This window comes from Pezoporus occidentalis, unplaced genomic scaffold, assembly GCF_034315485.1.
Source record: "Pezoporus occidentalis ecotype Australia unplaced genomic scaffold, CSIRO_AGI_Poc_V1 ctg92, whole genome shotgun sequence".
Lineage (NCBI taxonomy): Eukaryota > Metazoa > Chordata > Aves > Psittaciformes > Psittacidae > Pezoporus > Pezoporus occidentalis.
Genome location: NW_026916284.1, coordinates 673505 through 701423, shown reverse-complemented (window position 1 = coordinate 701423; position 27919 = coordinate 673505). Strand labels below are relative to the sequence as shown.

Sequence of the window (27919 nt, the reverse complement as noted above, 5' to 3'; positions counted from 1 at the left end):
TAATACCGTCTTTCTCACTTTGATTCCTAGGTTTTTGGGTCCACTGCAATGACTCCAAACTGAATGTATGTAGTGTGGAGGAGGTGTGCAAAACCCAGGCCTACATTCTGTTTTACACTCAAAGAACAGTGCAGGACAAAGCAAGAATCTCAGAAAAACAACTCCAAGCTCAGGTGCCATCCAGACACAGTGATAATAAGGACAGAAGATTGACATTCCCATGATGGGGAGCTCCGTGACTCAACCAACAGCCTCCGTTTCCTTTACAGCCATTGGCGTTCACATCTTTCCTCTTTGTAGGAAAAAAGGCTCGCTGTGGGAAGGGGATCAGCTCTTGACATTGGCCACCCAGGGTCTGGAAAAGCCTGTCGAGCTGTGCCGTTCTGACACGTAAGGTTGCAGTCAGGATCTTGTTTAGAAAGCATCTCGTCGTTCAGTATGCTCCCAGAATGAAATGGGAAGGTTTGATGCTGTGTATCCCTCATCTCAAAAAGGATGTGGGTAAGGCGTGTAAGAGCTGAGCACAACCAGGATACTGAAGCATTCAGCTGGCTTCAAAAACCTTCACTACCTGGTAATGGTGATAAAACTGCAGAAGGAGCAGGTACAGTCCCCTCCCCTTCAGTCGCTGTTCACATTGCCAAGGTTTGAAACGCAGATCACCCAGGTATGTGTTGGGACAGTTGTTGGATAGATGGAGTTGACGGCCCTCAGAGCTGTTCTTGCTAGAGAAATGTTAAATGTTCTTCAACCAGGGATAATACTGCCCCGGGGCCTCAGCAGTCTCTGGGATACCAAGTTCTTTGCCATCCGTTGAGGGCAAACCCACGGTGGGCAAGCTTTGTCAGCAGCTCCTCTCCTCTGTTTCTGGGGCTGTGTGCACCCTCGGTGGTTTGTTCTCCGGGCTGAACTGAACCGGCAGCTAAATTCACAAGGAATGTGATTTAAAAAACAGTTCTGCTCTGGAAAAAAAAAAAAAAGTCTGTTTAAAACACAAAACTCGGTCCTAAACCAGGAATGTAGCAGTGTGTCAAATCTGTTTACAGTGGCAGCAAAAACAAAGCCTGTGCTGCAGGCTTCTGCTGCCATAGCTTGGTCGTCAGGATGACAGAGGAGCCTGAGCCCTGGCTGTGACAGCAGGAGCGGGTGGCACGGAGGCATCTTACACTGGCAAAGTAGCACTTTCATACAAGCGTGGCATGTTTTCCTTAGGGGAACAGGCTGGTGGTGAGACCACAGCAGTGAGAGGCTGCTCCTATTGCTCCTCTAAGGGGAATGGCCACGGATTGCAGTTGTCACACAAAGGAGGCTGTGCAGAGCTCAGCCTGCGCCGTCTTTGTTTCTGCTGGGCCATAAAGGGAAGGAATGTACTTCAATGTCAAATTCCACGTCGGGTTTGAAAGGCAACGAAAACGTCTGTATGTGTGGTCGTCTTGGGTCTGGAATTCTGTGGGAAGCACGGGGCCTTAGCTGACTGTTGACAGTCACTTCTCAGCCTACAGTTGCGCCTCAGGTGTGGTTTTCTAAGTCGGGGTTTGGCGGTTCACATGTCATGTTCAAATCTGAACCCTCTAAGGAGGCACGATGTGTGTCAGTCTTCATGGTCTGGGGGGGGGTTTAAAGGTGAAATAACCTCAAAAATGAGCTGCTTAAAAACCGGTTCCATTTTCAGGTAGAGAAGTTGTAAAAGTGTTTCTCTTCCTCCCTCTTTTTCTGCTCTTATCGGTATTTATCCATCACACACACACCCTGACAACCTCATGCTGGTGGTGGAAGGGGGAAGAGGTAAGTCTCCCAAACGCTGTTCCTCCATTTCCACTGCCACTACTGGGACTGTTCTGTCCTGTGGGCGCATTGGTCTGTGCTGCTGTGGCTGCTGTTCCTCGCTGCAGCCGTGCAGGTGAACACAGCGAGCAGAGCACAGTGTGGTGCTAGGTCTCTGTCCTTGAGGTTCCCCATTTCCCGTGTGTCTGAGCAACGTGCTGCTTTTTGAGGCACCAAAACCTGTCTTTTTTTGGCAATTCGGTCTCGTTTTGACATCATGGGCTCGAATTCTGTTGGAAACAAGACAGTTTTAAACCAGTTCCCATAGGACTCTGTCAGAAGTTGTAGTTCTGGTTCTGTAGATGTAGCAGCGTCTGGAGGGATTTCAGTGAATGTCTTTGTAGCCTTGTATTTACTCAGTAGGGAATTTACTACCAGTGAATAAAATGCAAGAGGCTAAATTGCAACCCAGTAGCAGTTAATTGTGGCTGCTGACTGCAGGGGAGGCTGAGTTGGCTTCAGCGCAGGTAGGAGTTGACATTCCTGGAAGCATCAGAATCTTGGGATTATCAGACACATGATGGGTTCTTTTCTAGAGCTCTGGGAACGCTGTGTGTCAAAAAGAGAATTCAAGGGAAAAGCAGTGCTTAAAATTGCCTTTTTCATCTTAGAGGTGGAAAGGAAAACTGGTATTTTTCCCATGCATCCATCCTTCCAGGCCTGTCCGCTCTTAAATACGAGGATTATATTCTCCTAAGTGGCAGTCACAGTTTAGTGTGGCTACCAAATGCACGTTCCCTCTGAGTCCCTCAGTCCTGTGGGTGTCAAACTCAACAGGAAAGCAAACCTTAGTGCAGCATCCATTGATCCTGCAGGGAGCTGAGGCTCTCTGCTGTGGTGCTCATCTTTTGACTGAGTGTTTGGCATTAAGAGTTGAATTCAGTTGTCACACGAGGCGAGGGGGAGGCACATTTGGTAGCGTGTGCTGGTGACACCTTTTGACATGAGTGGCCTCTCCATGTGTCATCAGTTCGGTTGTGCTGAGATGCAGGGATACTGCAGTCAGAAAGTGATTGCCCTGATAAGGAAGGAATGAATTTATACTTCAAAGGATCTAAACTTGCTTTTTCCAACACTGTGAGGTTTCTGTAATATTCAGCTTTTATTTGGAAGCGAGAGCGTATAGCATGTTTTATGCTGTTTGGTTTATATTTGTCTACTGCAGGCTTCTTTATATAAGCATAGCCCAGTGCTCCCTCCGTGGTGGACACTGTTTTATAGTGTCCTGCTTGCCAGAAATTCGGATTGGAAGTTACCTCTCTACATCAGTAAGATGAAGGTGCTGTATCATTAGGCTGTAAAGCAAACTTTGTCCCTCCTGTAATGGTATGGCTTCAAATCCTGGTAATAGATTGATGTCTATTAGAATAACTCCAGGCTTAGGCTCTGCTCTTGCAAATACACAGGCAGGTGACATGACTTGACTGGAGTCAGTGGTTGCAACATGAGTTCCAAGCTGAGTGTCTGCAGCACAAAAACCTTGCTTTTGGTACAACTGGGAGCAGAATTGGTTTCTCTGTGCACTGGGATTTCCCATACTGGGGTTCCAGTCCTGTAGCAAGGAGTCATTTGCCTTGAGGGATGCTCGGAGCACATGTGAAGGTGCAGGAAGCCTTTGAATGCTGGCAGATGGACTCGGGAGGAGCAGCCGTTGGGGCAGAACTGTTCCCAGCATATCCTTATTGCATCCAACTTGTGAGTCAATTGGCATTCCTTAATGTTATGTTTTTAGGAATGAAGACTTAATGTTTCCATGGCCAGGCGTGATACAGCATCTGCTGTCGCTGATGGAAACCACTTTATCTTAACTGACTTTATTCTGCTAGCAAGTCAGTTACAGAGATTGGCCTTTCTGTTACCCTTCATGGCCACGTTAAACTATGCACACTGCAAAACCAGTTCCTCTGCAAAGCACTGAAAATACCCTCGTTTCCCTCCCACCTCCTTAGTTCTGACCTGAACAATTCTATGGTCTGGCTTTGACATTGTTAACATGAGGCAGCAAATGGAGAACTACATAAAGGAGAGGCAGGGAGATGAGTTTTCCCTGCCAGTACAGATGGGTGAACTAATTTTGTATGATTCCTTAGACTTGGTGCCTTGGATCCAATAACGTTTTGCATGGGACAGAAACCTTGGGAAATAAGTCAGGAATTCCCCCCTCTGAAGCAGCAGACAGGCTTGTGTGGTTTTACAAGTCCTCAGCAGCACTGACAAGCTCAGAAAGAAGGATTTGAGTGCGACATGTCTGAACCCTGTGTATTTGTACCCCTTCAAATAACAGCTTATGCAAAAGTGGATTAGAGTTGGCTTTTTAGATAAGAGTTCCCATCGTCCTGGCAGTGTTTGCACAGGTTTCCCCTTAGCAGCCTGGCAAATGCTTCCACACGTGAGCAGAACCCTGCTGTGGTTATGCCTGTGTAAGTTTAACATGCAATAACTATAGGTGTGTATGGTGACCAAGTGTCCCTTCTTCGAGGTGAACAGCAAAATCCAAGCTCTGAACACTGCCTTTGTGTGTGCATCTAATCCCTCCAGCAGGTTTCAGATGGGACAGGGAGGACTTAGGTTAAGAATTTATTGCCTCTGGGAATACAAAACCTCAATTCAGTGGGGTTTTTGGTGTCTATTACATTAATATTGATACCTGGCTACTGCAGATAGGGGATATGAAGCATTCTAGCAAGCTTCTAAGTTTATGAACCCATGTGTTTCAGTGATCAAAAGCTACATACATCAGTTACCTGTGCCAAACAGTGATCATTTGCTTTTGGGCTGCTCCTGTTGTGTGTCCTTTTGCCCAGTGCACGTAGTGATTGGGCTGCGTAGCTCCACACCTCCGATGAGGAATGGCATCTTCATAGTGAGTGTCCTCTTCACCTTACGTGTATTAAATGATGTTAGTCGGCCTGGCCCTTAAAGCTATTTCTTACTGCCTGCTTTAGCAGATGTGTGAACTGCAGTAATTTATCACTGGCAACCCAGAGCCCAGAGTAAGAGAGATTGGGTTCTGTTTTCCTCCCTGCTTAATGTGAGCTTTGGTTAAGCGGTTACAAACATCAAGCCACAGCCCTCTATACATCGATCAAACAGCTTACAGGAAAGGAACAAGTGAATGAGTTCGTTTTCAGTGAAACTTGTGTTTTGCAGGTCTGCCTTTCCATAAGAGAAGCTTAAACACAGCTTAGAAACTTCAGGCAGCTGCTCCAAGGCAAGAGCTGCCTGCATGAGTGCGGTGGGCTTGGGCAGGGGGCTGTGGGACTGCTCTGTTGACTGGAGGAAGGGCAGAACTGAAGCTAATCGTCAGCACTTTCAGACAGTTAATCCTGCTCCAAGTTAAGGTTGCTGGAAGGGGGCTGTTGGCAGAGGATGAGGTTTCCCTCAGTGCGAAATCCCCTTGGGAAAGCTGCACCTCTTCCAAGAGCTGGGGCTCAGGTGGGTTTCCTGGTGTTTTCAGTGGCTTCAAGTCAGAGCAGCCTCTACTTTGAGTTTCTGTTCCTCCCATCCCTATTGACTTAAGCTGATGTGTGCCGTGCTGTGCTCGTGAACCAGACCTGGCTTCAAGGACACTTCCAGGCAGCAACAAGGGACAAGAGAATCCGATTAGCTCCTGAATGTGGCTGGCCATCCGTCCAGCTGCCTCAGAGCGCGGGGCACGCGCGCTGCTCCTTCAGTTCGTAATTCATTGTGCTCCTGATCGTGGCTTCAGATGCTTTTAGTTCAGTCGAGGGTTTGTTAAGACCACAGCCAGTAAGTCCCCTGTGGCAGCTTCATGTACTTAACTGCAGGGACTGCCCCCAGCCTGACCCCCAGCCTCGGGAGATTAGTGTGTTCCCAATCAAAACAGAGATTAACTATAAAGTGACTCCGTGTTCGAATTAATCTCCTTTTCCTGCAGAAACTCCTTCTGTGTAACTTGGATTATCCCTACTTCAAAGGAACTTCCATTTCTTTACAGGATAGTCAAAAACCTGCTTTGAAAACAGCGTTTTTAGGAGTCTGTGTGTGGGGAGCGGAGCGAGGTCCCCCCCGGGGCAAGCGAGGGGCAGTTCTGTCACTAAACATGAATGTCTTACCCTAAAACCCATGTGGGACTGTGCAAAGAACCTGCAGCCACATGGCAATCATGCTGCCATCCTGCTCAGGGCTGGGAAATCCCTGTGCTCGACAAACAGCATCCTCAAGGAGCTGTCATGTAACGTAGCCAAATCACAGCCACGGCTCCCACATGGTGCTTCTGCTGTTGCCCAACGGCAAGTTTTAGGCTCAGCCCAGGGCACTAAAATGCTATGCAACACCAAATGGCTTCTCCTTCCCACTTGCAGTCATCATTCCCTAAAGCATCCCAGCGTTATCTCATCCAGACATCACCCAGGAAACATTTGGGCCTCGTCACAGGTTTGGTTTTCCCTTTGGATAAGCAGCCGGTGGGGCTCGTGGCCACCCCAGGCCTGGACTCCCTTCCTTTGTCTTTGGGGTGTGGAATATAAATCATGTTTTTATGATTTTTTTGTAAATCTTTACACTTTTTACACCTTGTTTTTTGTAAGCTGAAGTTTTCTTATTAAAAACGACACAAAACCAGAACTCCCAGCGGGTCGTGTCATTATTGTACAGACTTTAATAACCACCTCGACGGGGGTACAGAATAAAATCCCATACGTGATGGCTTCACATCCCTGAAGACACCACTCGTGAGCCTCGCACGAGGAATCCACCTTCCCTCTGGCATCTAAAAGCTTTTCCCCCCTTTGTCACTGCTCCAGGCGTGGCGGGGCTGAGGTGTGAGCAGCAGCGCTGAGGAGGAGGAGGAGGAGGAGAACGGGATGAGGACGGGACGCACTCCTGCAGGCGAAGGCATCGCAAGGTGGAACGGCCGAACCCTGCTCCTGGTCCCGGCGGGCACTTCCCGGCGGCTCTTCCTCCCTGTACCGGCGATGAGGCAGGGTAAGGAGCGGCAGGGCTCGGTACCGCCGTGTGCCATCGATGCCTCCCGGAGCCCGGCTGCGCTCCAGGGGTTGCCTGGCACTGGGACACCCGCTCCCGAGGGACTCACCGCTACGGGACGGGCTGCGGGGCCATCAGGTCGATGTCCGTCAGGTTCCGGGCGACCCAGACTCCAGCGGCGAACAGCCCCAGGTTCACCAGCAGGTTCCTAAGGGAGAAAGCGGAAGCGTGGGGTCCCGTTGCCACTGCAGGGTCCCACTCCCGGTCCCTATCCTGTCCCCTCTGCCAGTTCCGCTCCCAGTCCCTCTCCCGGTCCCTATCCCGTCCCCTCTCCCAGTTCCGCTCCCAGTCCCTCTCCCGGTTCCGCTCCCGGTCCCTATCCCATCCCGTCCCTGGTCCCGGTCCCTATCCTGTCCCCACTCCCGCTCTCTATCCCGTCCCCTCTCCCGGTTCCACTCCCAGTCCCTACCCCGTCCCCGCTCCCGGTCCCTATCCCATCCCATCCCCTCTCCCGGTTCCAATCCCGGTCCCTCCCCCGGTTCCACTCCCGGTCCCTACCCCGTCCCCTCTCCCGGTTCCACTCCTGTCCCCTCTCCCGGTTCCACTCCCGTCCCCTCTCCCGTCCCCTCTCCTGGTTCCGCTCCGGTCCCTACCCCGTCCCCACTCCCGTCCCCTCTCCCGGTTCCACTCCCGGTCCCTCCCCCGGTTCCACTCCCGGTCCCTACCCCGTCCCCTCTCCCTGTTCCAATCCCGGTTCCGCTCCCTGTCCCTCTCCCGGTTCCGCTCCCTATCCCGTCCCCGCTCCCTCACCTGCGGAAGTCATTGCGGTCGGTGGCGAACCGGTACGCGCTGCGCAGCCACCCGCCCAACCCCTGCGGGGCAGCGCCCGGCCCGCCCGGTGCCGGTGCCGCCGCCGATGCCGCTGCCGCCGCCCCCGCCATGCTGCCGCCTGCTCCTGCTGGCCCCGTCGCGGCGCGATGCCGCTCCCCCTTCCCTCCGCTCACACCGCGCTGTGATGAGTAAATCCCTGTTCGTTAATCAAATCTTGATTAAGAGTTATTGGAAAATTACGGCGCTTCGACACTGTGCTTCTAGACCGCGGGCGTCCGGTAAAGTAAACGATGTATGGGGGAAGGAGATACGGAGCCTTCCTCCGCACACCCACCGGGAGGCAGAATGAGACCCCTTATCAACAGGTCACACAGACGCAGAGTACGCCAGGAAGTGACACGTACATCGGATGAAGAAGAGTATAAAACCAGTGACTTTGGGGAAGTGGGGTGTGCGCCGTTGGCGGAGCGGAGGCTCCCCGGCCGCCCAGCGCTGTTTTGCTTGCTGTCGCTTGCTCAATAAACCGATTTGATTCATTTGGTCTGGCTCCCGTCAATTTATTTGAGCCACATCTATAACAATTTTGGTGCCGTGGCTCGGATAGAGGCAATCTGGTGCGAAGCCCCACACAAGGGAGGCGCCCCGCTGTATAGCGGCCCTTGCTCGGGTGCTATCTCACCATACCCTCTACCGACGAATCCTAAATTCGACAGCAAGCAAAAGAAAGCCGGCAACCCCGTAATCTTTGTGCACGAAGCTCCGAACGAAGACGCAGGAGTGCGTAAGTATAGGCCGGTTACCCGTTCGGTTGGGGTTGGGTATCCCGGAGTGTGCCTGTGTGAGACGTCCAGTTAAGGATGAAGGGAGTGCAGACCCCTCAGTAGTGCGGTTCCCGTCTCCCGCGAGGGACTGGGCCGCAAACAAGGGGGCAAAAAGACTGTGTGTGTGTGAGAAGGCACTCCGGAAGATGGGACAGAAGAAAAGCAAGCCTTCTGATTCCATGGGGGGTCGGAGGTTAAGGCTAAGCTACCCCAGATACCACTGGAGAGTCCGTTGGGATTGATGATTACATATTGGGATGACTTCCCTTCTAGGTGGGGTAAGGACAAAGTAAAAATGGTACATTACTGTATGGAAGTTTGGGGAGGTAAGCAGATTAGAGGTGATCATTTATATTGGCCCGTATTTGGGTCCTTTGAGGACTGGATCTGCCAGGCTTTAAGTATTTACGTTAATTCAAAGGAACCATTTAGTTTGGAGGAAAGCAAGTATGCACATTTATGGATAGGGTCCGAGACTAGGACAAATTTATATCCTTTAAAAGAAAGAAAAGGGGGGGGAAAGAGAAGATGCAGAGTGAAGATGAAATCCCCATTTCGCCTCCCCCTTATATACCACCACCACCACCACCGCAGCCCTTTCCCCCTCCAACAGCTCCAAACTACCCCAGTGATTCAGATTCTACCCCTAGTTCCCCCGAGGAGAACAGGCGGGTGACCCGGAGCCAAAGTAGGGCAAGGGAAAGCAGGGGTAATCTAGATCCCCTCCAGGAGGTTGCAATGGGAGGAGCGCAACCTGGTATGGGATATGTCTGTGTCCCTTTGAACTCAGGAGATGTTAGAGACTTCAAAAAGGAAATGGGTAACTTATTAGAGGATCCCCTGGGAGTTGCAGAACGAGTAGATCAGTTTTGGGGCCCAACGTTTACACCTGGGATGAACTGCAGGCCATATTGGGTATTTGGTTCATGGCAGAAGAAAGGGATATGATCCGGAGGGCCGGAATGAGGATCTGGGACCAGCAACATCAGCAAGGTCCCACGGCGGATGTTAAGTGGCCCCTCCAGAGACCTAATTGGAATAATCAAAATGAAATGGATAGAGGCCATATGCAGGACTTAAGGACTATCATAGTTCAGGGGATAAGGGAATCGGTCCCTAGGGGACAAAATATTAATGAAGCCTTCAGTGAACACCAGAAGAAGGATGAAACCCCTACGGAATGGTTAGAGAGACTTAGAAAAAAATCCCCAACTTTCTTCAGGGCTAGATCCTAGCCCTCCGGTAGGGCAAGCCTCACTGAAAACACAATTTGTAGCTCAATCATGGATGGATATTGGGAAGAAGCTGGAAAAAAAGAGAAGATTGGCAGGACCGTGGTTTAGATGAACTACTGAGAGAAGCTCAGAAGGTATATGTTGGAAGGGAAGAGGAGACGCACAAGAAGCAGGCTAGAATGCTGGTAGCGGCGGTCAGAGAAGGACAGAGGGTACCCACTCCTAGGAAGGGGCCTGAATCCCGACAATCGGGATCAGGACCCCGGAGGCCTCCAAGGGAAAAGGAACGAGGAACGGTGCTTTGTTTCTATTGTGGAGGAAAAGGACATGTTAAGAAAGACTGTAGAAAGGGGATGATGGATGAGAAGATGTTCAAGGAAGATTAGGGGTGTCAGGGGCTCTATCTGCTGGGGACTCGAGAAAGAACAGAGCCCTTGATAAAATTAAAAGTGGGTCCCTGGCAACAAGAAGTTGAGTTCCTAGCAGACTCAGGAGCGAAAAGATGAACTGTTCAAGAATTGCCCCGAGGATGTAAGATAGCCCCGGAGACGGTACAGGTTACTGGAGCAAAAGGAGAACCTTTTGGAGTACCTGTAATAAAGGATGTACTTTTTGAAACACATTCCAAAATGGGAGTGGGGTCCCTGCTGCTAGTGCCTGAAGCAGACTATAATTTATTGGGCAGAGATCTAATGATTGAACTAGGGATTAGTTTAGAGGTAAAGGATGAAACATTGAAGATTAAATTGTGCCCACTGCGAGTAACAGATGAAAAGATAAACCCTGAAGTATGGTATACCCCGGAAACGGTAGGCAAATTGGATATCGAACCGTTTTCAGTCACAATAAGGAACCCAGAAATACCAGTAAGGATAAAACAATACCCTTTGTCTAGAGAAGGGACTTCCCTCCCTAACACCGAATGGTGCAAGGGATTGTGAGACCCGGAGCCTGGAGGGGGTACAGTGAACCTGGAGAGGGGCTGTGGGCAAGGGCCTGTAGGGACAGGCCAAGGGGAATGGCTTTAACCTGCCAGAGGGGAGACTGAGCTGAGCTCTTAGGCAGAAGCTCTTCCCTGTGAGGGTGCTGAGGCGCTGGCACAGGGTGCCCAGAGAAGCTGTGGCTGCCCCATCCCTGGCAGTGCTCAAGGCCAGGTTGGACACAGGGGCTTGGAGCAAGCTGCTCTAGTGGAAGGGGTCCCTGCCCGTGGCAGGGGTTGGAGCTGGAGGAGCTTTGAGGTCCCTTCAACACAAACCAGGCTGGGGTTCCGTGACTCCTCAGCCATGAGCCCCATTCCCCCTGCTCTGGCAGCTCCCTCTCAGCCTTCACGGCTTTTTAGGAGGGGGAAAAAGCTTTTCTGCCCCCCCCCCCCCCCCGACACCGCTGCAGGAGGTGCCCGTTCCCATCAGGAGGGAGCAATCCCCATGAGCTCAATGACTGCTGGCACTGGGGGTGCTGCTGCTGGGGCCCCCAGCACTGGCCCTTCCCCATCCTCTTTTCCCACTGCCCTCGCCCTAATGTCGCTGCTGGTGGCCCTGCCTCCGTGCCCCTGCTCCCTGCTGAGACACGATGGTGCCCGTGTGCTTCCACAGCAAACACTCCAGGACAGAGCAGCCGCGGTCACCACACCGCGTTGCCTGGGTGCAGCAGGACGGGGTGAGCCAGGACCAGGGCGCTGCACCCGGATGGAGCCTCAGCCCAGCACCAGCTCCTGTGCTCCCTTGTGCCAGAGCTGCGAAAAGCAGCCTGCAGGGCTGAGATGTGCTAAAGTGACCCGGCCCCAGCAGGGATGCTGCCTGCAGAGCCCCAAAGCCAGTGTGGTTTGCATCGTTGTGGGCTGTCCCCCAGTGCTGCGGGGACAGGAAAGCTCCTGTGTGGAATGAGAACTGGCTGCAGGGCTGTAGCTATAATGAGACCTTTATTATCATACCAAGATTTTAGCAGAGGAGCTTATCCTTACATAGTTTCTGTCACTTGGCATCACTGTCCCATGCCTCCCATTTCCCTGCTTCCCAAGAGCTCATTTTGCCCTCCTGGTCTGGATCCCCAGACCAGGCTCGGAACAGAGGACATGCACCACTGGAGCCACTCAGCTCTCCAGGGGATGTGGTGCAGCCACCATTCTCCCTGCTGCTGCTGCATTCCTATCCCAAATCCCAAATTGCTAATTGATCCGCCCAGTTAGTTAATTGATTTATAGCTATTAGCGACTATAATTAGCCGACCAGCTGTGTGTTATCTGCCCGGTGGGAGCAGCCTTGAGAAGCAGTCAGCTCCGAGGGGCTGCCCCGTCCCTGTGAGCTCAGTTGCATCGTTGGAGGATTTTACTCCATGCTTTTTGCTTTCCCTTTTATCTCCTCCTTTGCTGACATTTGGTATCTGCGAGCCTCTCTCAGGCCTTCCTCTTCTCTCTTATCTCCTCCTACATTCCTGCAAGGTCAAAAGCTTGCTCCACACTCCCTATCCATGCAGGAGTTTCTGCTGCTGGGCTGACCCACTTGGACCAGGTTGTTATCAAAGCGTTCCCAGGCAGCAGCAAAGCCTCCCACTGCTGTCAGCCCCTAACACAAGGCAGATGTTAAAGTGCTGGAGGGGCTGGGTGATATGTGTGTACCTCGGGCTTCCTGGGAGTGCTGCTCTCATAGGAATGCAGGGAAATAGGGAGGAGGGGAAGCTGGAGGTGCCTGGCTGCTCCGGGAGGCCCGGCCATACCTGGGACCAACCAGGCTCCATCCGCAGGGCTGCTGCCAGCGTTAGGAGGTGACCAGAGACCACAGCAGCTCCAGCCCCAGTCCTGGAGCCGCTGTGTCCCGGGAGCAGCTCCTCATTTACAAAGGTGGGTGCGATGGCAGCGTCCATCCCTGATGGACTCTGTCCTGCCAGGGCCACCTCTCTGCTCCTCTGCTTTCCCCCCTCATCCCTGCAGGCTGTGCTGCAGCCCCTGGGGGGTGCGGGGGCTGCTCCCCCAGATCCCTCCAGGATAAGGCTGGGAGCATCCCAGAGACGGCGTGGCTGATGCAGGTGTTATAAAAACTCCATTTTAGCCATGATCTGATTTAATTATTTTATTACAATAGATTAATATCGAGAGGCAATAAGCAAGCAGTGCTGGGTGCCCCGGGGAGTCTCCGCTCCACCAAACACGCACCCCGTGGTCTTTAGGGTTCAGTCTCTTACACTCCTTGGTCTTGGGTTTCAGCCAATCTCTTTGTCTTCTTTTTCCCGGATGCCGACGTGGCTCCTTCCTGTTATAAACATGGCTCAAACAAATTGACGGGAGCCAGACCAAATGAATCAAATCGGTTTACTGAGCAAGCGACAGCAAGCAAAACAGCGCTGGGCGGCCGGGGAGCCTCCGCTCCGCCAAGGGCACGCACCCCACTTCCCCAAAGTCACTGGTTTTATACTCTTCTTCATCCGATGTACGTGTCACTTCCTGGGGTATCTGCTCTGTGTGACCTGTTGATAAGGGGTTTCATGCTGCCTCCCGGTGGGTGTGGGGAGGAAGGCTCCGTATCTCCTTCCCCCATACATCGTTTACTTTACCAGACGCCTGCGGTCTAGAAGCACAATGTCGAAGTGTCGTAATTTTCCAATAACTCTTAAGCAAGCAAGATTTGATTAACGAACAGGGATTTACTCATTACACTTCCCATTGGTCTTTTCTTGTTGATGGGGTCTTCTTTTCGGTGAAAAAAAACTTCTTGGTAACGTGTTAACAGAACACTTTCAAGCTTCACCACAGTCCTGGCCCTATTTGTCCCATACCTTATATGGCTATTTGCCTAGTACCCAAGTTTCACAATATCCTGTAACAGGATGTGTCTCGTGGTCGCCCAACCATGCAGACCTTTAGGAAGTCGAGCAAATGGACTATCCCTTTGTTTCTTCTTCTCTTTCATCATAGTCGTGATCATTCCTATACATTTCACACAACGTACAATGATCACAAAGAGTTCCAAATTGTTGACACGAATCATTCCTGCATATCCCACACGAGTGTGGTTGCAGGGTCCCCCCCTTGCACGGGTGCTCCATGTCCCTGGGGGTGCGGGGGTCCCCCTTGCACGGAGCAGGGGCTGACGAGGTGCAGTTTGCAGGTCTTGCATCAAGCAGTGCTTTAAAGGCGGATGTGCTGATGGAGCTGGGATAACCGGAGGAGGAATTTGGCTGTGCCTGTGGCTCTGAGGGGAGGGACAGCACGTTCTCTGAAAGGCTCCAGGGGAATTCCCCGGAGGGCAATTAGCACCTACTTGCAATTGGTTTGCATGGAGCCGGGGTTGGGGCGGGGAGGTTTCAGGAGGCCTGAGGGCTTCATCCCAGCTCCTGAGTGCTTGCTTTCTGCGGGCAGGAGAGCTGCTTCCCAGGGCTACCTGAGCCTGCTGCCGGGTGAAAGAAACTCCAGCGTGTGCTTCCCTTCGCTCTGGTGCTGCGGTGAGTGGTGCCCAGTATCTCCTGCCAGCCGGGATGGGGGCTGCGGGCATCCACTGGTGGCTCTGGGAGCCCCAGTATCGGGTCAGAGCATCCCTGACTGCGTCCCTTGCCATGAGCCCTGCTCTGTGCCCCACACCGTGGTCGGGGGACCACAAGGGCTGTGCTAGGGAATGTGGGCAATGCCCGTTTGCCTCCGCGTCCGAGTCCTTTGCCCCGATGCAGAGCCCCAGCTGGGCAGGGGGGTATCCGTGCCAAGGAGCCAGAGCGGCTCGGCTGGGATCCGTGGGGATGATGCTGTGGGGTGCTGAGACCCGTGGGGTTTGGGGGATGGGGGTGGGGGTGTTGAGACGTGCTTGCGAGCGAGGGCGGGGCTCAACCAAGGTGTTGGGAGCATAAAACCAGGGAAGAAGATGCACAAGGTCGCTGTGGATCAGGATGATGGCGGCGGGCACAGGGACCAGGTGGAGGAGCTCTGTGGGATGTGGAGCAGGGCGGATGCTGCACGGTCCCGTTGTGCTGCTTGATACCGAAAAGTGTTTTATCCAACGGCTGCTGGATATACCTGTGGCCAAGAAATACCCGTACACCGCGACCACAAGGCTGGACCACAGTCCCACCCGCAGCACTTTGTGCAATAACCAGGTATAAACACCCCAATTGTACCCTATGGGGATGAGTTCCACACCTGGTTGTATGGGCAGCTGGAGGGGTTTGTCCACCTCGCCCTCCCCAGAAGGCTTTTGGCAAGACTCAAGTGTTTCAAGCTGGGAAATCTGGCTTGTGATTGCAGCTGCATTGTTGGTGCTGTGGCTATTCTGTGGTTAATGGGTTTTATCTCTGGCAACCCAAAAGAGCCGCATATCTTGCATGTGAATAAGCTGTACTGTGAACCTGACCGGGTCATTCTGACGGGGCTTAGAGCTAACAGAGCTGTTCCTGGGGGGTGGGGAATGTAGTTATGCTTTTGTGTTTGCAACACATGGAAGCAGCCGCGGTGCTGGGAGGCCCCGTGTCCGTAGGGAGCGGGGTCCCTGTGGTCCCCATCGCGCTGTGAGTGATGTGGGGATGTGCTCACCCGCACCTCTCCCTCCACAGCAGGGTGCTGACCCCTCCGGGGCCCTTGTCCTCCCTGGGACCACGGCCAGGAAGAGCTTCAGCCAGGAAGAGCTTCGAGGCAGGATGTTCTCGACCACGGGCTCCAGGAGGGGCTTCCCCAGGCAGGTAGGTGGGCTTGTGACCCCCCTGCTGCCGTGCTGCCAGGGTAGTGGGAGCTGGGGAGCTCTGGGGGCAATGGGGGATGCTCCATTGCATAGGATGCTGAGGAGGCAGGAGTGCATCACTGATGTATGGGGAAGAATTGGGACTCATCTGCGACCTCATGCAGGGGAAGAGGATGGATGGGCTCCTGGCTCCCCATCCCTGCTCAGCATCCAGCTGGTGCAAGGGTCAAGGTGAGGGTCCCATCCTGCTTTCACCTCCCTGTGCTCTCTCCACAGCCTGGTCCTTGGCAAGCTGGACCATCACCACCCCGACGTTATGGCCCCCAGAACACGTGGGATGAGATGCCCCAGCGCAGGAGAGGGAGAGGCCAGTGGTGCCCGGTAAGGGGCCATGCAGTGGGGAGAGATGGTGCTGTTGGGGTTCACCTGCAAATCTGGGGTAGCCAAAACCAGGGGCTCCCCGTGCAGCAGGAGAGACAGAAGGGGCTGAGCGCTGCCGTGGGGAGGGGGAAGCACAGCAAATCTAAACCCAGGGAGCTGCCATCCTTTGCAGCCTGATCCCTGGGAGCCCTTCCCTGGTCTTGACTTCCATGTGGATGAGGAGAACAGGGGATGGGCACCCAACAACTGCCTCCCGCCACCATCCTGGCACAATGAAGAATGTGACCAAGGACCTGTGGAGTGCTTCGGAGAGGGCCAGTACTCGGTATGGGGAGGTGGGCCAGGGGGATGGCAGCTGCGTGGCTGTCTCCAGTGTGCCACTGTCCTCACTGGTGGGGATTTGCCATTGCAGCCCTGGCTCTCTGAGCCCGGACCCTTCCCTGGCCCTGATGACTTCTATGGGAATGAGGAGAACTGGAGATGGGGACCTCATGATGTGTCACCTCCATGCCACTGGGACAATAAAGAATGTGACCAAAGACCTGAAGCCTACTTTGGAGAGGGCTGGTACCCGGTGAGGAGAAATGGACCAGAGGGGTGGCAGCTGCGTGGCTGTTCCCTGCATGCCACTGTCCTCACTGGCGGTCATTTGCCATTGCAGCCTTGGTCCTGTGACCCCAGGCCATTCCCTGGCCCTGCTGACTACTGTGGGAATGAGGAGTACAGGGGATGGGCACCCAATGACTGGTCCGTTCCATGCTTTTGGGGTGCCAGAGGTGACGGAGGACCTGAGGAGTGCTTTGGAGAGGGCTGGCACCCGGTGAGGGGTGGTGGACTGGGGGCAAGGAGCGGGTGAAATGAGCCAGGGGCCATTCACTGCCATGGTGAGCAGCACAATGCATGGGGACAGGTTTCCCTGCATGGCAGACCCCCAGCATCCCCTGCCCTGCTCTGTATCTAAACCCACCTCGTTCCCTGCAGGAGATGATGCCACCCGGCTCCAGCCGCTCTACCTGGCGTGAATTCCCCAGCGAGAGGCAGCACTCCCCCTGGACCCCTGCCCACCAGACAGAGTGAGTGCCTGTGCCCATGGTGGGGCACACGGGGCCAGGCTCTGTGGCCAGGCACAGCCAAGGAAGGGGATGCAGCTTTGGAGCTAGCTCAAGGTCGAGGGATTGCACTGGAGATCCCTTCCAGCCTCAATCCTATCTCCTGCATCTGCCTTTGTTCCTGCAGGGAGCAAGGTGGCTTCCAGGATGACTGCAAGCCCTGGGGCTTCCATGGCCCTCCTAGGAGGCACTGCCAACGCCTTCGCAGAGCCCACCGAAAGCCAACCACGGTCCTGCGCCCGCTGTGTGTTCGGCCCAGAGGTATGTGCCTTACACTGTGCTCAGCACCAGCTCCTCGCCGCTCAGCACCAGCTGCTTGGGCAGAGCGAGGAGTTGCTCCTGTTGTGTGTCTCGCTCCGCAGGGTATTGGCCACCCTCTCGGTCTACTCGCGGCTCTGGGATGAGCCAGCCAGTGGTCAAAGAAGAGCCACTTACTCCCATCAAAGCTCCTGTGCCGAGCGGGGAGCAGCAGGCTAAGGTTGTGGGATTTCACTGCTTATATGCCAAACGGTGACCGGGTTTGCCTGGCTGGAGCCCTGCAGGGTGCTGCCGTGGCCCTGACCCTCACTGTGTCCTCCAGGACATGCCAGCAGCCAGTGGGAAGGTCCCAGAGTGCTCCAGAGCCGCCAGCACCTTTCAGAAGAGCCTGGCTGCTGATCTCCAGGTTGTGACAGAGGCTGTGAAGACAGAGCAGGTAGCAGGAGAGATGCTGGTAGGAGATCGCTCCTCTCCTGGGGCACCTCTGGAGGTGTCTCAGGGTCTCCTTGGCCACTGTAACTCTTCCTCCTCGCTCTCATCCAGCCCTTTCACTCTTCACCTTGCTGTCTCTTTGCCAGGCATGGGATTTTTCCTGTCTCTTCTCCAGTGCTGGAAAACCCCGTGGTTTCCTTTGGGTTTTCCTTTGTCCCCAGGCTCCTCTTCCCGGGACAGACACATGGCCCAGCCTCACACCATTGCATGTCCCCAGGTTGAGCAGGCAGCCAAGGCCCTTCTGCTTTGGAAACAGAGCCAGCCCCGCTGGAGAAGAGTTCTGCTGGGCCAGGGGAGCAGCTCCTGCTTCTCTCCTTCCCTCCTAAGAGCAGAGCCCAGGGAGCTTGCAGTCCCCTTTGCAAACCCTTTTATCCCTTTGCCTGGGTGGCATCGCCAGCCCTCACCATGGGCTCTGCAATGCTTTGTTACAGGTAGAGCCGTGCAACCAAAGCAGCCCTGAGGCTGGTGCTGGGTCATGTCCCTGCAGTCCCACAGCCCCTCTGGAGCCTGCTGAGCCATCCCAGGGCCAGCAGGGCAAGGTAGAAGCTGCCAGTGCTGGGGTGAGTCTTGGGGTGGGCAGCCCCATTGTGTGTCCCCCCCAGGGGACAGGCCACTGCTGCGGGCAGGGCTGTGCTGGCTCCCCCCATCCTTTGCACCCACAGCTTCTCGGTGACCTTCAGCCATCCAAACACTTGCAGGTCCCACCAGAAGATCCCATGGAGCCCAAGGCACAACCCAGAGAGGCTTCCTCCTGTACCTGCATCAAACCAGAGACCTCACCAGGGACCCAGCACCCTCCCGAATCCAGTGAGGCGAAACCGGTACGGGGCAGGGTGTCTGTGCTCTCGCTCCGAGGTGTCCCTGCATGGGGCGGGTGCCCTGGGATGCTGCCGCAGCTTGGGAGCAGGATCCTGTTGGCAGGATTAGGGGCTGGGTAAAAGCACTGCTTTGTCTGGAGGCAGAGCCCGTGGCAGCCCTGGAGATGCCGATAAATGGGAACGAGCTGGGAATAGGCCAACAGAACAACGAGAGGCGTGATGGAGCGTGACCGACCTGGGGCTCCAGCCTCAGCGCGAGCGATGCCGAGCAGCTTATTTACTGCCTAATGGCCAAGAGAAAGCTGCTGGCAGGGCTCTTGTGGTGATGCTGGGGGGAAGCTGGGGCAGCTCTTGCATGTCAGAGAAGGGAGCCAAGTGGGTCCTCACACAGGGTGACCAGTCCCTGGCTAGCAATGGGTGCTGGTAGCCCCAGTTCAGCTTAAACCTTGCCCAGCCCCTCTCTCCTTCAAAGGGTCTGACTCTTCCTCACCTTTATCACTGCACAGGCTGCAGATGACTTGAACCAGCTCTGTTCTGAGCTCCCAAACCCCTCCCCAGCCATCACAGACCTCCGCTCTGCTGCTGTCCTCTCCAGGAAGGAGAAGATTGAGCTGGTGAGTCCTTGTGGCCCCTGAACCGTGGGGGTAGAAGTGATGCTGGGTGATGTGGGATGTGAGTTTGGTACTTTTGGGGTCACTGGGGGGAAACGCCTCTTGGCAACAACAGTGGTTGTAGGGGAAGTGCTTGTGGGCGAGAAGGGCTTTATGTGGGCTCATGGGGTTTGGGGATGAGCTCTGGGGGGGTGCATGCTATCGGTGGGGAGGTTTTGGGAGGTCCTGTGCTGACTCCATGCTGCTCCCCTGCAGTCCTACCAGCAGTTCAGCCTGACCATCGCAGTGGTGGCCACGATGCTGCTGCAGAAGGAGCCCTCCATGGAGGCAGCGCTGGGGCTGGCGCTGAGGGCGAACCTGCGCCAGGGCCGCATCCACCACCTCCAGGAGCTGGAGGACTTCATCAACAGTTACGACTCGGCCACCCCAAGCCACTGAGGGTGCTGAGCCCTCAGGTCAGGATGTTATGGACACATTGGTGCGGTCTCACCACCTCTCATGGACATGGAGGTGGGGGAAGTGGGTGCTTAGTTTTAGCCCTGCTCAGTGTGGGGAGGCTGCAATGTTTGCTCCCCTCCACCCCAGCTCCTCGCTCCATTCCTGGTTCACAGGGATGTGCCCTGAACCCCCTGGGTTGTTCTTTGGTTTACATCTAAGTTAAACCAGTTGTGATCGTTGCAGCTCTTGCTCTGGCATCCTTCTGGTCCCATTCTCCTGGCGTTGCAGAGCCCACCATAGGGGATCACAGGTGGCATGGTCAATGCCATGCTGACCCCGAGGTGGGAAGGAATGGGGACAGAGCTGTGCTGGCCCTCCTGCGGTCAGATTTCAGCCGAACTTTATTGGAGCATCGTCGTTGGCAGCAGCAGAGCTGCTCCCTCGGTGCCATGAGGGATGGAGCATGGCTGGCCATGGCGTTCATCCTTCAAGGCATCCTAGTGAAGGATCCCACCCTGCAGCCAGGAACTCTGCCTGTCCCCACAGGTCCCCAGCAGCAGGACGATGCAGGCAGCTCTGCCTTTGTCCCCTCCCCTGCATGTGGCTGCTCTCTGGGCTGCCACCGTGTCTGTGAAGGGAGGCCGCAGCTCCCTGCTCCCTACCTGCTTTTCCTGTTCCTAATTGTGGGAGAGGCCGCTGGGAATCACAGGCTGTTGTTTGCCGGCGGCTGCCGGGGGGGAAGGATCCCAACAGCTTCCCATGAGCCTTGAGCCGCATCCAGCACACACTCGGAACGTGGTGAGAGCACGGCAGGGGCTGACAGGGCAGCAGCCCGGGTCCAGTACCCCCAGTCCCTGCTGTTAGGACACGCTGCAGTGCTTGCTGCTGCCCCACGGCTTCACCGTCCTGCCCCTGGCCCTCTCCGGAGGCTCCCTGCCCAGGGAGCTCATCCCAGGCTTGGGAATGGGCTTCCCAAAGAAGAAACCCTCTTCCTCTGAGTCCGTGTCTGAAGATGAAGAGCAGGTGGGGCACCAGGAGTCATCCTCCTCTGTGATGTCCTGCAGGTCGATGTCCTCCGGCTGCGGGCTGCGCTGGCCAGGGGATGTGCCCGCTCGGAACGATGTGTTTCCATTGCCTGCGGGTGCTCTGGGCTCAGAGGCCCCCAAAACTGGGTGTCCCAAGCCTCCAAGCCCATTGGGACCCTCTGTGCTGGGCTGGGGGGCGGAGGGGTGTCCGGCCGGTGGTCCCAGCATCCCTGTGTGCGCAGCATCGCTGCTCTGCTCCTTACCCACTGCTCCGCAGCCCTCCCGACTCCTAAACGCAGGATGTACGGGGGCCGGATCTGAAGGAGCCTCTGGAAGAAGGAAAGCAAAGGTGGGTGAGAAGGGGAAGGCTGAGCCTGCCCTGCCCCAGCCCCTCGGCGTGCAGAGGAGGGTTTTACCCACCGAATCCCAACCACCAGCATTCACCCTCCTGTGGGCAGTGGGCTGGGGACTCGGTGCTTGTGCTGCATCCATGTCCCAGACCCCATAAAGTACCCAGGGGCTGAGCGGAGCCTGGTTTTGCTCCCGCTCCCCTCCCACCACATCACAAGCGGAGCAGGAGCATCCTTACCAGCCCCTTCCACCGGCTGCCTGCAGCCCCCGGTGTTGCCGGTCCTGCCCGCGGCGCTGGCTCGGGACAGGGGCGTCGAGGCCGGGGATGGAGCCGAAGCGAAGGCAGAGTCGGAGGAGTCGGAGGCGTCGCTGGAGGCTCCGTCCTGCCGCCGGCTGCAGGTCTCGGAGCAGAAGAGCCGCCCGCGGCGCGCCGTGAGGGGCTGCCCCCGCAGGGGCTTGCGGCAGCGGCTGCAGCAGAAGCAGGCGGCCCGGGCGTGCCAGCGCAGCCCCTGGTGCGTGGCCTCCTCGCTGTCAGCACCTGAGGGGCAACCACGGGTGAGGGGGAGGCTCTGCCCGCAGCCCCCTGCCAGAGCCCGTCCTTCCCACCCAGCCGCAGGGATCTGGCTCCGGAGCGGCAGCTCCCAGCCCACGTCCTGCTTTGGAAGCCCCAGAGCAGCCTTACGGGGTGGGGGGGGCTACAAGGATCCTGTGCATCAGGGATGTAGCAATAAAGCAAAGAGTGATGGGTTCAAACTGAAACAGGGGGAGTTCAGGTTGGAGATAAGGAAGATGCTCCTCCCTGTGAGGGTGCTGAGGCGCTGGCACAGGGTGCCCAGAGAAGCTGTGGCTGCCCCATCCCTGGCAGTGTTCAAGGCCAGGTTGGGCACAGGGGCTTCGAGCAAGCTGCTCCAGTGGAAGGGGTCCCTGGATCAGCTTTAAGGTCCCTTCCAACCAAAACCATTCCTTGATCCTCTTTCACCCTGCCCGGGTTGAGGGGTGCTGGGCCGTACCGATGGGGTCCCCGCAGGCCTGGCAGGGCTCAGCAAAGAGGCTCTCGAAGCATCCACGGCAGCAGGGGCGGCCGCTCTGCATCACATAGCGCTGCCCACGCAGGGGAGCATCGCACTCCAGGCAGCAGAAGTGCTCCAAGTGCCAGCGCCGGCCCTCGGCCTCGATGCATTCCTCCATGAAGATCAGCTGGAGGGGGAAAACCATCCATAAAGGATCCATCTGGAACCCCGTAGCCTGGAGGATGCTTTGCCGTGCTGAGAGCACAGGGACTCGGGAAGGAACATTTCCTCTTGGCCGTCAGCGTGTCTGCAGCTCCAGATTAGCATGCGGGCTCTTAACAACACAAAAGGGAGTCAAAAGCTTCCCCCCTGCCCAGCACTCACCTGGTCGCAGGAGGCACAGCGGGGCCGAAAGAGCTCAGCGTGGTGCCGGCCGCAGTAGATCCTCCCATCCTGCTGGAAGTAGATGAGGTCCACCAGGGGCTGGTGGCAGAAGTGGCAGGAGAAGCAGGACGGGTGCCAGAACTGGTCCCCGAGGCGCGATGCTGAGACCCCTGGGTCCCCCTTGTTCAGCCTCCGGCCGCACTGCAAGGCAGAGGGGATGCGGTGTTTGGAGCCAGGCTGGGGATGGGTCCCCACTGGGGAATAACGGGTGCTCATAGCGGGGATGCTTCACCTTCTTGCAGGGACAGCCATGGCAGGGACCCGGCACGGGGCATGCCAGCCCCTGCCCCAGCGCCTCGCGTCTCCGTCGGGCACTGAAGGCTCGGAGCTGCCTCCTCTCCTCCTCGGCGAGGTCGGGGCAGTACCGCTCCTGCACGGGGAGGTGGAGGTGAGGGGATGGGGTGCGGGTGAAGCCCAGGGTGGGCAGCACCCAACTGATCGGTGTCTTACATCGCAGTCCTGAGGGGGCAGCTGCTGCAGGAGGGCTCTGGTGCGGAGCTGGATGCTGTCAGTGGGTGAGCAGGGATGCAGAGCTGGGGCGCTGGAGCACGGCGGGACCTGAGGGTGTTGTGTAGAGGAGAGAAACACAAGTGGGTTTTTAGGGGGGTTCAAGCTGCATTGCTCAAACACATGCTTCATCATGGGGATGCTCTGCTGTGGGTACCACTGTGGATGGTGATACCATTTCCATCATCCCAGGGCTGGGGATGCTCTGCTGTGGGTACCACCATGGATGGCACCCACAGAGCTGGGAGAGATACAGGGTGCTCCCACCTCGGGGGGCGCAGGCTCTGTGGGGGGCTCCGGATACTCTTCCAGGGCACAGCCGGAGTCGCTGTCGGATGAGGCCAGCGGGAGGCTGGTGGTGGTGGTGCCGCAGGGAGGGGGCTCATCGCGCTGGGGCCATGCGGTGCTGGGCAGGGACATGAGCTGGGGAGACAGGATGGGAGCTGGTGAGAGCCTCAGCGAGGCGGGGAGTAGGGCACTGATGGGGTGGGGATGGCTTGAAGCTGTGCAGGGAAGACCCTGGGTGTCCATGCTCAAGCAGCACAGAGGTTTCCCCACCAGTCCTCTGCTGGCACAGCTGATCCCTGGCCTGGTGGCCTGGCCCTGAGCGGGGCAGTGGGAGGAGACCGAGGTCCAGCCTAATCCAGTGGAAAATCGTGTATTCCCCTCGGGCTGCTATTGTTCTGCAGCCACCACCTCTCCAGGCCCACGGTTACGCAGTGGAAACCCATCCTGCGCGTCCCCTCCTCCCCATGCGGTTCCTCGCTGCTCGCTTCCTTCCTGGCTTGGCTTTCCAAAACAAAGCCTGACCAGGGGCTCCTGGGGCTCCCTGGACACCAGCCCAGAGCCCAACGCCCTCTGCCCGTGCTTCCTGCCCTGGTGCAGGGATGGGGTGGGATGGAGCTGAGCTAGGTCCCAGCGCTGTGACCAAACAGCCCCAGAGCACCCCTGGGGATGGTTCAGTGCCCACCATGGATTGAGCGACTGCTCTGGAAAGTGTTTTACACAGCAAAGAGCTTGGCATGGGCTCAGAATAAGGGTTGTGGGGTGGTAGCCCCCAGGCCATGCACTTAGGTCCTCCTGCATCAGTGCCACCATGAGGACCAGTTCACCCAGCCCATCCTGGCCAGCACCAGCAGCCACATCCCCACTAAACACCTTCAACCTCCCCCCGCTCCCTGCACCACAGATCACTCGCCTTCCTATGTAGGATCTCTGGGTGATGCACCCAAACGTGGCCGGCTCTGGAGCTGGGATCAGCCAGGACCACTAGGGTTTCCCCACCAAGCACCTGAGTCAATGATTAACACTGCAGGTTGGCTCATCAGGGGTAAAACAAAAGCGCTGCTGGCTCTTCCCTGGGGTTTGGGCTTACACTGCAGGGCTGGTTGCATGGTGCTGTTTGAAGCTGTGCTCAGGAGGGGACAGGGATGAAGTAACTTGTCCCAACTCCATGTATCTGCAGGCCAAAGAGAGCCCTGGCCTTGCTGACGTGGTGAAGGGCTGCTCTGCCACTGCCGGTGTTGGGCCAGGGAGCAGTCTTGGCTTTGCAGCTCCAAAGGAAGATGTGTGTCCCTGAAGATGATGGATGGGAACCTCTGTGGGCTCCATGTCCATCCCCAACCCAGCTGCTGCCTTGTCTGGGTAAGTGTCTCTGCTGAGCTTGGCTAATTAAGCCTCCAAGTTGCATTTATCTAATCTGTTGGGGCTTGGCTGGGGTTAGACCCTTGTGATGCTCTGCAGCCCTGGCAGCACCAGTGGTACCCGTGGAACCCCATCCCTGCGGCAGCGTGCACAGGGCACCTTTTCCCATCAGCAGGGTGATGCTGGGGGACACTGGCGAGGGCAGGGCTCCTGGATCCGTGGGGATGCGCTGGGGAGCCCAGCCCGGTTTGATGTGATTACGGCGGCTGGCAGCCGTCTGGGCTGCACACAAGTCCCTGTAATTAGCCCCAGACAGTGACAGAGGTACGCGCCCCATGCTAAGGAGCCAGGCAGCCCCAACAGGTCCGTCTCCTCTGCTCCCCATCCCTATCCCCGCTTCCTTCCTGCCTTCCCTCTCTGCCTCCAGGCAGTCCTGCTCCTGCTTTTCCCTGCTGGCATGCGAAGGGATACAAGGATGCTCCCAGCCTCAGGAACAGGGGCAGAGGAGCCTGGACCAGGCATCAGGGTGCTTTGGAGGCCTGCTCTTTCCTGTGAGCACAGACCTGAGTGCTGTCGGTGCATCCCCCAAAGAGGGATGTGTGACAGACGAGTCGGGCAGGCTGCGTGCCACCCGCTGTCATTTGCCTCTGCTTTAGAAGTCTCTGGTTCTGCCTGTGGGAGCTTCTCCAGGCTGCGATTGCTCAGCTCCCTTGTGCTCCCCAAAGGATGGGTGATGGCCCCGCTGCGCTCCCCTGCCTGCTCACAGCCCCTCGGTGTCTAAAGGGATTCATGGGGATCTCCATCTTGTTTGGCTCCCCAGGAGCAGCCCCTGTCTCCAGCTGGCTCCCAGCCCTCTCCTGCCAAGGTCACACATTAACTTGCAGCGCAGCCACCCTGGCCCATTCGCATTCAGCACAGGCTCCCTGCTCCCAGCATGGGCTCCATCTCTGCCATAGCCTTTGGCTAGCTGCAGTCTCCATCTCACAACATCCCACCTTCAGCCCCCTCCAGAAGCACCAAACACTCCACAAGCCCGGGGTAACACAACACCTCGGCACTACCAAAAAGAGCAGATCCCCTTTCAAGCGCCCAAACGCACCGGCAGCCCTCAGAGGCACAGCTCTGTGTTCACCACCTCACCCACAGGATAACCTGTTTTCGCTTGAGCTCCTGTCAACACAGCTGCAACGGAGCTGCGTGGAAATAAAGATGCAGAGCAATAAAGATGCAGCTCTTCTGGGCAGAGATAAGCTGAGGTCTGGCAAGGCAAGGCAAGCCAGAGCAGCAAGTCCTGCAGCACAGCCCAAGCCAGGCTGGAGCCTGGCTCACAAAGGAGCCCGAGGTGCCTTTTGGCCCTGTGATGGCACCAGGTGGAGCAACACTCCACTGCTGGACACAGCAGTCTCTGGGTCAGCAGTGTGAGGGGACAAGGTGAGTGTAACCCCCCGTGTGTTCAGCATCCTGCACCACCATATGGCACCACACCACCGGAGGGGGCCGTGACCAATGCCACGGGCTGCTCTGCTCATTTGGGGATGCGCCAGTGCTGCAAAGGGCTTTTCCTAACGTGTTTTTCCCCATCCAGCCATTCCCGGTTCACAGGGAGCAGTGACCCATTAACCCATGGGTGTGAACCGAGCGCCAGCACCCGCCTCTCCCCGCAGCCACCAGGCTCCATCCCGGCACATCCATGTGCGACAGGGCCCAACCTCCATCACCAGCCCCAGAACATCCCATTCCACCTAATCCCGGCTGGAGGCAGGATGGCAGAGCTCAGACCCCTTCTGAAGCCCCTCACATCCAGAGACACAGCACCCCATGCCCAGTCCCCCCTGGCACTACATCATGGAGCAGACCCCGTCTCTTTGCTCTCAGCGGGGGCAGCGACACCCTTCTCCTCCCTCCCTTTATTCCTCCGAGAGAAAAACAGCCCCCAAAAGCCCTCCGTTTCCCCTCATCCACCTCCTCTTCCCTTTCCAACAACACCCGGACGCTGCTCTCCCTCCCCACCACCCCAACCCAACCCATACTCACCCTGGCACACACGTACCTGCCCCTTCGCCTTGCCCTGGGCTCCGCGCTCCGTCGCTCCGTCCACTGCCTTGTCCCGGTCGGGAATGGAGGAGGCTGGGCCGGGAACACGGTGCAAAGCGAAAGGAAAACATCCAAGCTGAGCCAGGGAAACAGCTTGGTTTCCCCCCCCACCCCAACCCAACCCGCCCCTCTCTCTCTTGTGTTTAATCCGCCTGCCCAAGAGCCGGCTCCGTGTCAGCGGGGTCCTAATTACAGGTTTTCAGGGATTTCAGCCTAAACCTGCCGCGGCAGCCAATGGCAGGGGAACCCCGCGGTAGGCGGGGAGGGGAAGAGCAAAGGGCGGTGTGTGTGTTTGTGTGTGTAGGGGGGGGACGGACCCACACACGCATTAACCCCCCGGGGCAGGAGCGCTGGTGACATCGGCGCTGCTCCCTGCCTCTCATTTTCCGTCCGCGCCTCGGTTCAGCCCAGGTTGCCGTTTTGATGGCTTTTATGATCCGCGCCGTGATTTATTTCCCTAGCCGGCTCAGGGAAAGAGTCGAAGCCTCATGAAAGAGCGGGAAGTGTCATTACAGCTCCATTTAGAGGTGGAGAAACTCCGGCTGGGCTCTCACAAAGGAGGGAGCCAGGGGCGAGGCGGGATGTCCTAGTTTTCCAAAGCCCTGCTCACCTGACGACTCTGCCCTAAGAGCCATTCAGACCGGCTTCGGCTGCAGCAATTGCACCCGGGCAAGAGTCAGGGTAGAATGTATCAGAGGCTCTGACGCGAGGCACAGTGTCCTTGGTGTGTTTCGGTGCATTTGTCACATGCCAGGAGGTTTATCCTGCCCCATGATGTGACTTTAGGGATGGGCACGGACACAGCATCCCTCCAAACCCCCTCATCGGCAGAGGCTGCACCAGAGCTGATGCCCAGGAGCTGCTGCTTGGTTTGGGGCTCCATGAAGTGGAGGAGGCCCATGTGTTATGTGGGGCTCTGAGGACCAGGGTCAGGATGGCAGCCGGGATCTGCAGGGGTGGTAATTTGGTAGAGGAGGTGGCCAGGCTCTGTGGCATCACTGGTAGAGGCCATGCAGGGCAGTGTTGGTGCATTATTACATGGATACGGTGCATGGGTGATTTATAGCTTTGCAAATACCTCTGCAAAATCACCTGGGCAGGGAAAGAAGCAAGAGGAAAAGGAGAAAGGGCAGACGAGCATCTCTATAGGCCTCCGAACCCTGCACAGGAGTCCTATTTGAGCTGCCAAACCAGCCCTGCAATTCCACAGGGACCCTTTAAGGGCTCGGATCTGTGCCAGGGACGTTAATCCGCTGTTTGGCTTTGCTGGGAGGTTGTTCTGTGCTGCTTTATCTTGACCCGCTCGCTGCTGTGGACTTTGTACCCCTGGGTGGTGCTGGGCCCCCTTCCTCGCCACTGCTCCCAGCGCTCCTGCATCCCTCTGCAGCATGGAATGATGGATGGGCAAAATCCTTGTTAGGGACT

General features: G+C 56.5%; 4 protein-coding genes across 11 annotated transcripts in view; 2 read left to right on the top strand and 2 right to left on the bottom strand.

The window, feature by feature from the left end:
* Positions 1 to 6411, top strand: part of USP49 (ubiquitin specific peptidase 49) — a 29724-nt gene extending 23313 nt beyond the window's left edge. For 3 of the 4 annotated variants that reach the window (XM_062605515.1, XM_062605514.1, XM_062605513.1), the window contains one exon: positions 31 to 6411. In XM_062605515.1, the coding sequence (XP_062461499.1) occupies positions 31 to 224 (194 nt within the window). In that variant the 3' untranslated portion in view covers positions 225 to 6411. The remainder of the gene's footprint in view (positions 1 to 30) is intronic. The other variant, XM_062605517.1, reaches the window with a different exon arrangement.
* Positions 6412 to 6422: 11 nt separating this feature from the next.
* Positions 6423 to 7730, bottom strand: TOMM6 (translocase of outer mitochondrial membrane 6). 2 transcript variants are annotated; one of them, XM_062605590.1, is made up of 3 exons: positions 7582 to 7730; positions 6881 to 6979; positions 6423 to 6750 (listed from the first exon to the last, which is right to left on the bottom strand). In XM_062605590.1, the coding sequence occupies exons 1-2, from the start codon at positions 7710 to 7712 to the stop codon at positions 6883 to 6885; spliced, it is 228 nt and encodes a 75-aa protein (XP_062461574.1). In that variant the 5' UTR covers positions 7713 to 7730; the 3' UTR covers positions 6423 to 6750; positions 6881 to 6882. The 2 variants fall into 2 exon arrangements, with proteins under 2 accessions (XP_062461574.1, XP_062461575.1); XM_062605591.1 differs by having other exon boundaries at positions 6423 to 6669.
* Positions 7731 to 13659: 5929 nt separating this feature from the next.
* Positions 13660 to 19661, top strand: LOC134157018 (uncharacterized). Of its 4 annotated transcripts, none has more exons than XM_062605544.1 (8): positions 13660 to 14092; positions 15589 to 16766; positions 16930 to 17280; positions 17383 to 17514; positions 17984 to 18112; positions 18251 to 18373; positions 18877 to 18984; positions 19237 to 19661. In XM_062605544.1, exons 3-8 carry the CDS (start codon positions 17203 to 17205, stop codon positions 19417 to 19419), a joined length of 753 nt encoding a protein of 250 aa, XP_062461528.1. In that variant the 5' UTR covers positions 13660 to 14092; positions 15589 to 16766; positions 16930 to 17202; the 3' UTR covers positions 19420 to 19661. The 4 variants fall into 4 exon arrangements, 2 of the variants coding, with proteins under 2 accessions (XP_062461528.1, XP_062461529.1); XM_062605545.1 differs by lacking the exon at positions 13660 to 14092 and adding an exon at positions 15266 to 15313; XR_009962161.1 differs by lacking the exons at positions 13660 to 14092; positions 17383 to 17514; positions 17984 to 18112; ... (1 more) ...; positions 18877 to 18984; positions 19237 to 19661 and having other exon boundaries at positions 15373 to 15693; positions 15866 to 16267; positions 16355 to 16513; positions 16675 to 16766; positions 16930 to 17185.
* A 140-nt stretch (positions 19662 to 19801) lies between these two features.
* On the bottom strand, positions 19802 to 26600 carry PRICKLE4 (prickle planar cell polarity protein 4). Its single transcript, XM_062605529.1, has 8 exons — positions 26451 to 26600; positions 23024 to 23179; positions 22700 to 22807; positions 22482 to 22619; positions 22190 to 22390; positions 21806 to 21992; positions 21034 to 21333; positions 19802 to 20773 (listed from the first exon to the last, which is right to left on the bottom strand). Exons 2-8 carry the CDS (start codon positions 23174 to 23176, stop codon positions 20280 to 20282), a joined length of 1581 nt encoding a protein of 526 aa, XP_062461513.1. The 5' UTR covers positions 23177 to 23179; positions 26451 to 26600; the 3' UTR covers positions 19802 to 20279.
* Positions 26601 to 27919: the final 1319 nt, after the last annotated feature.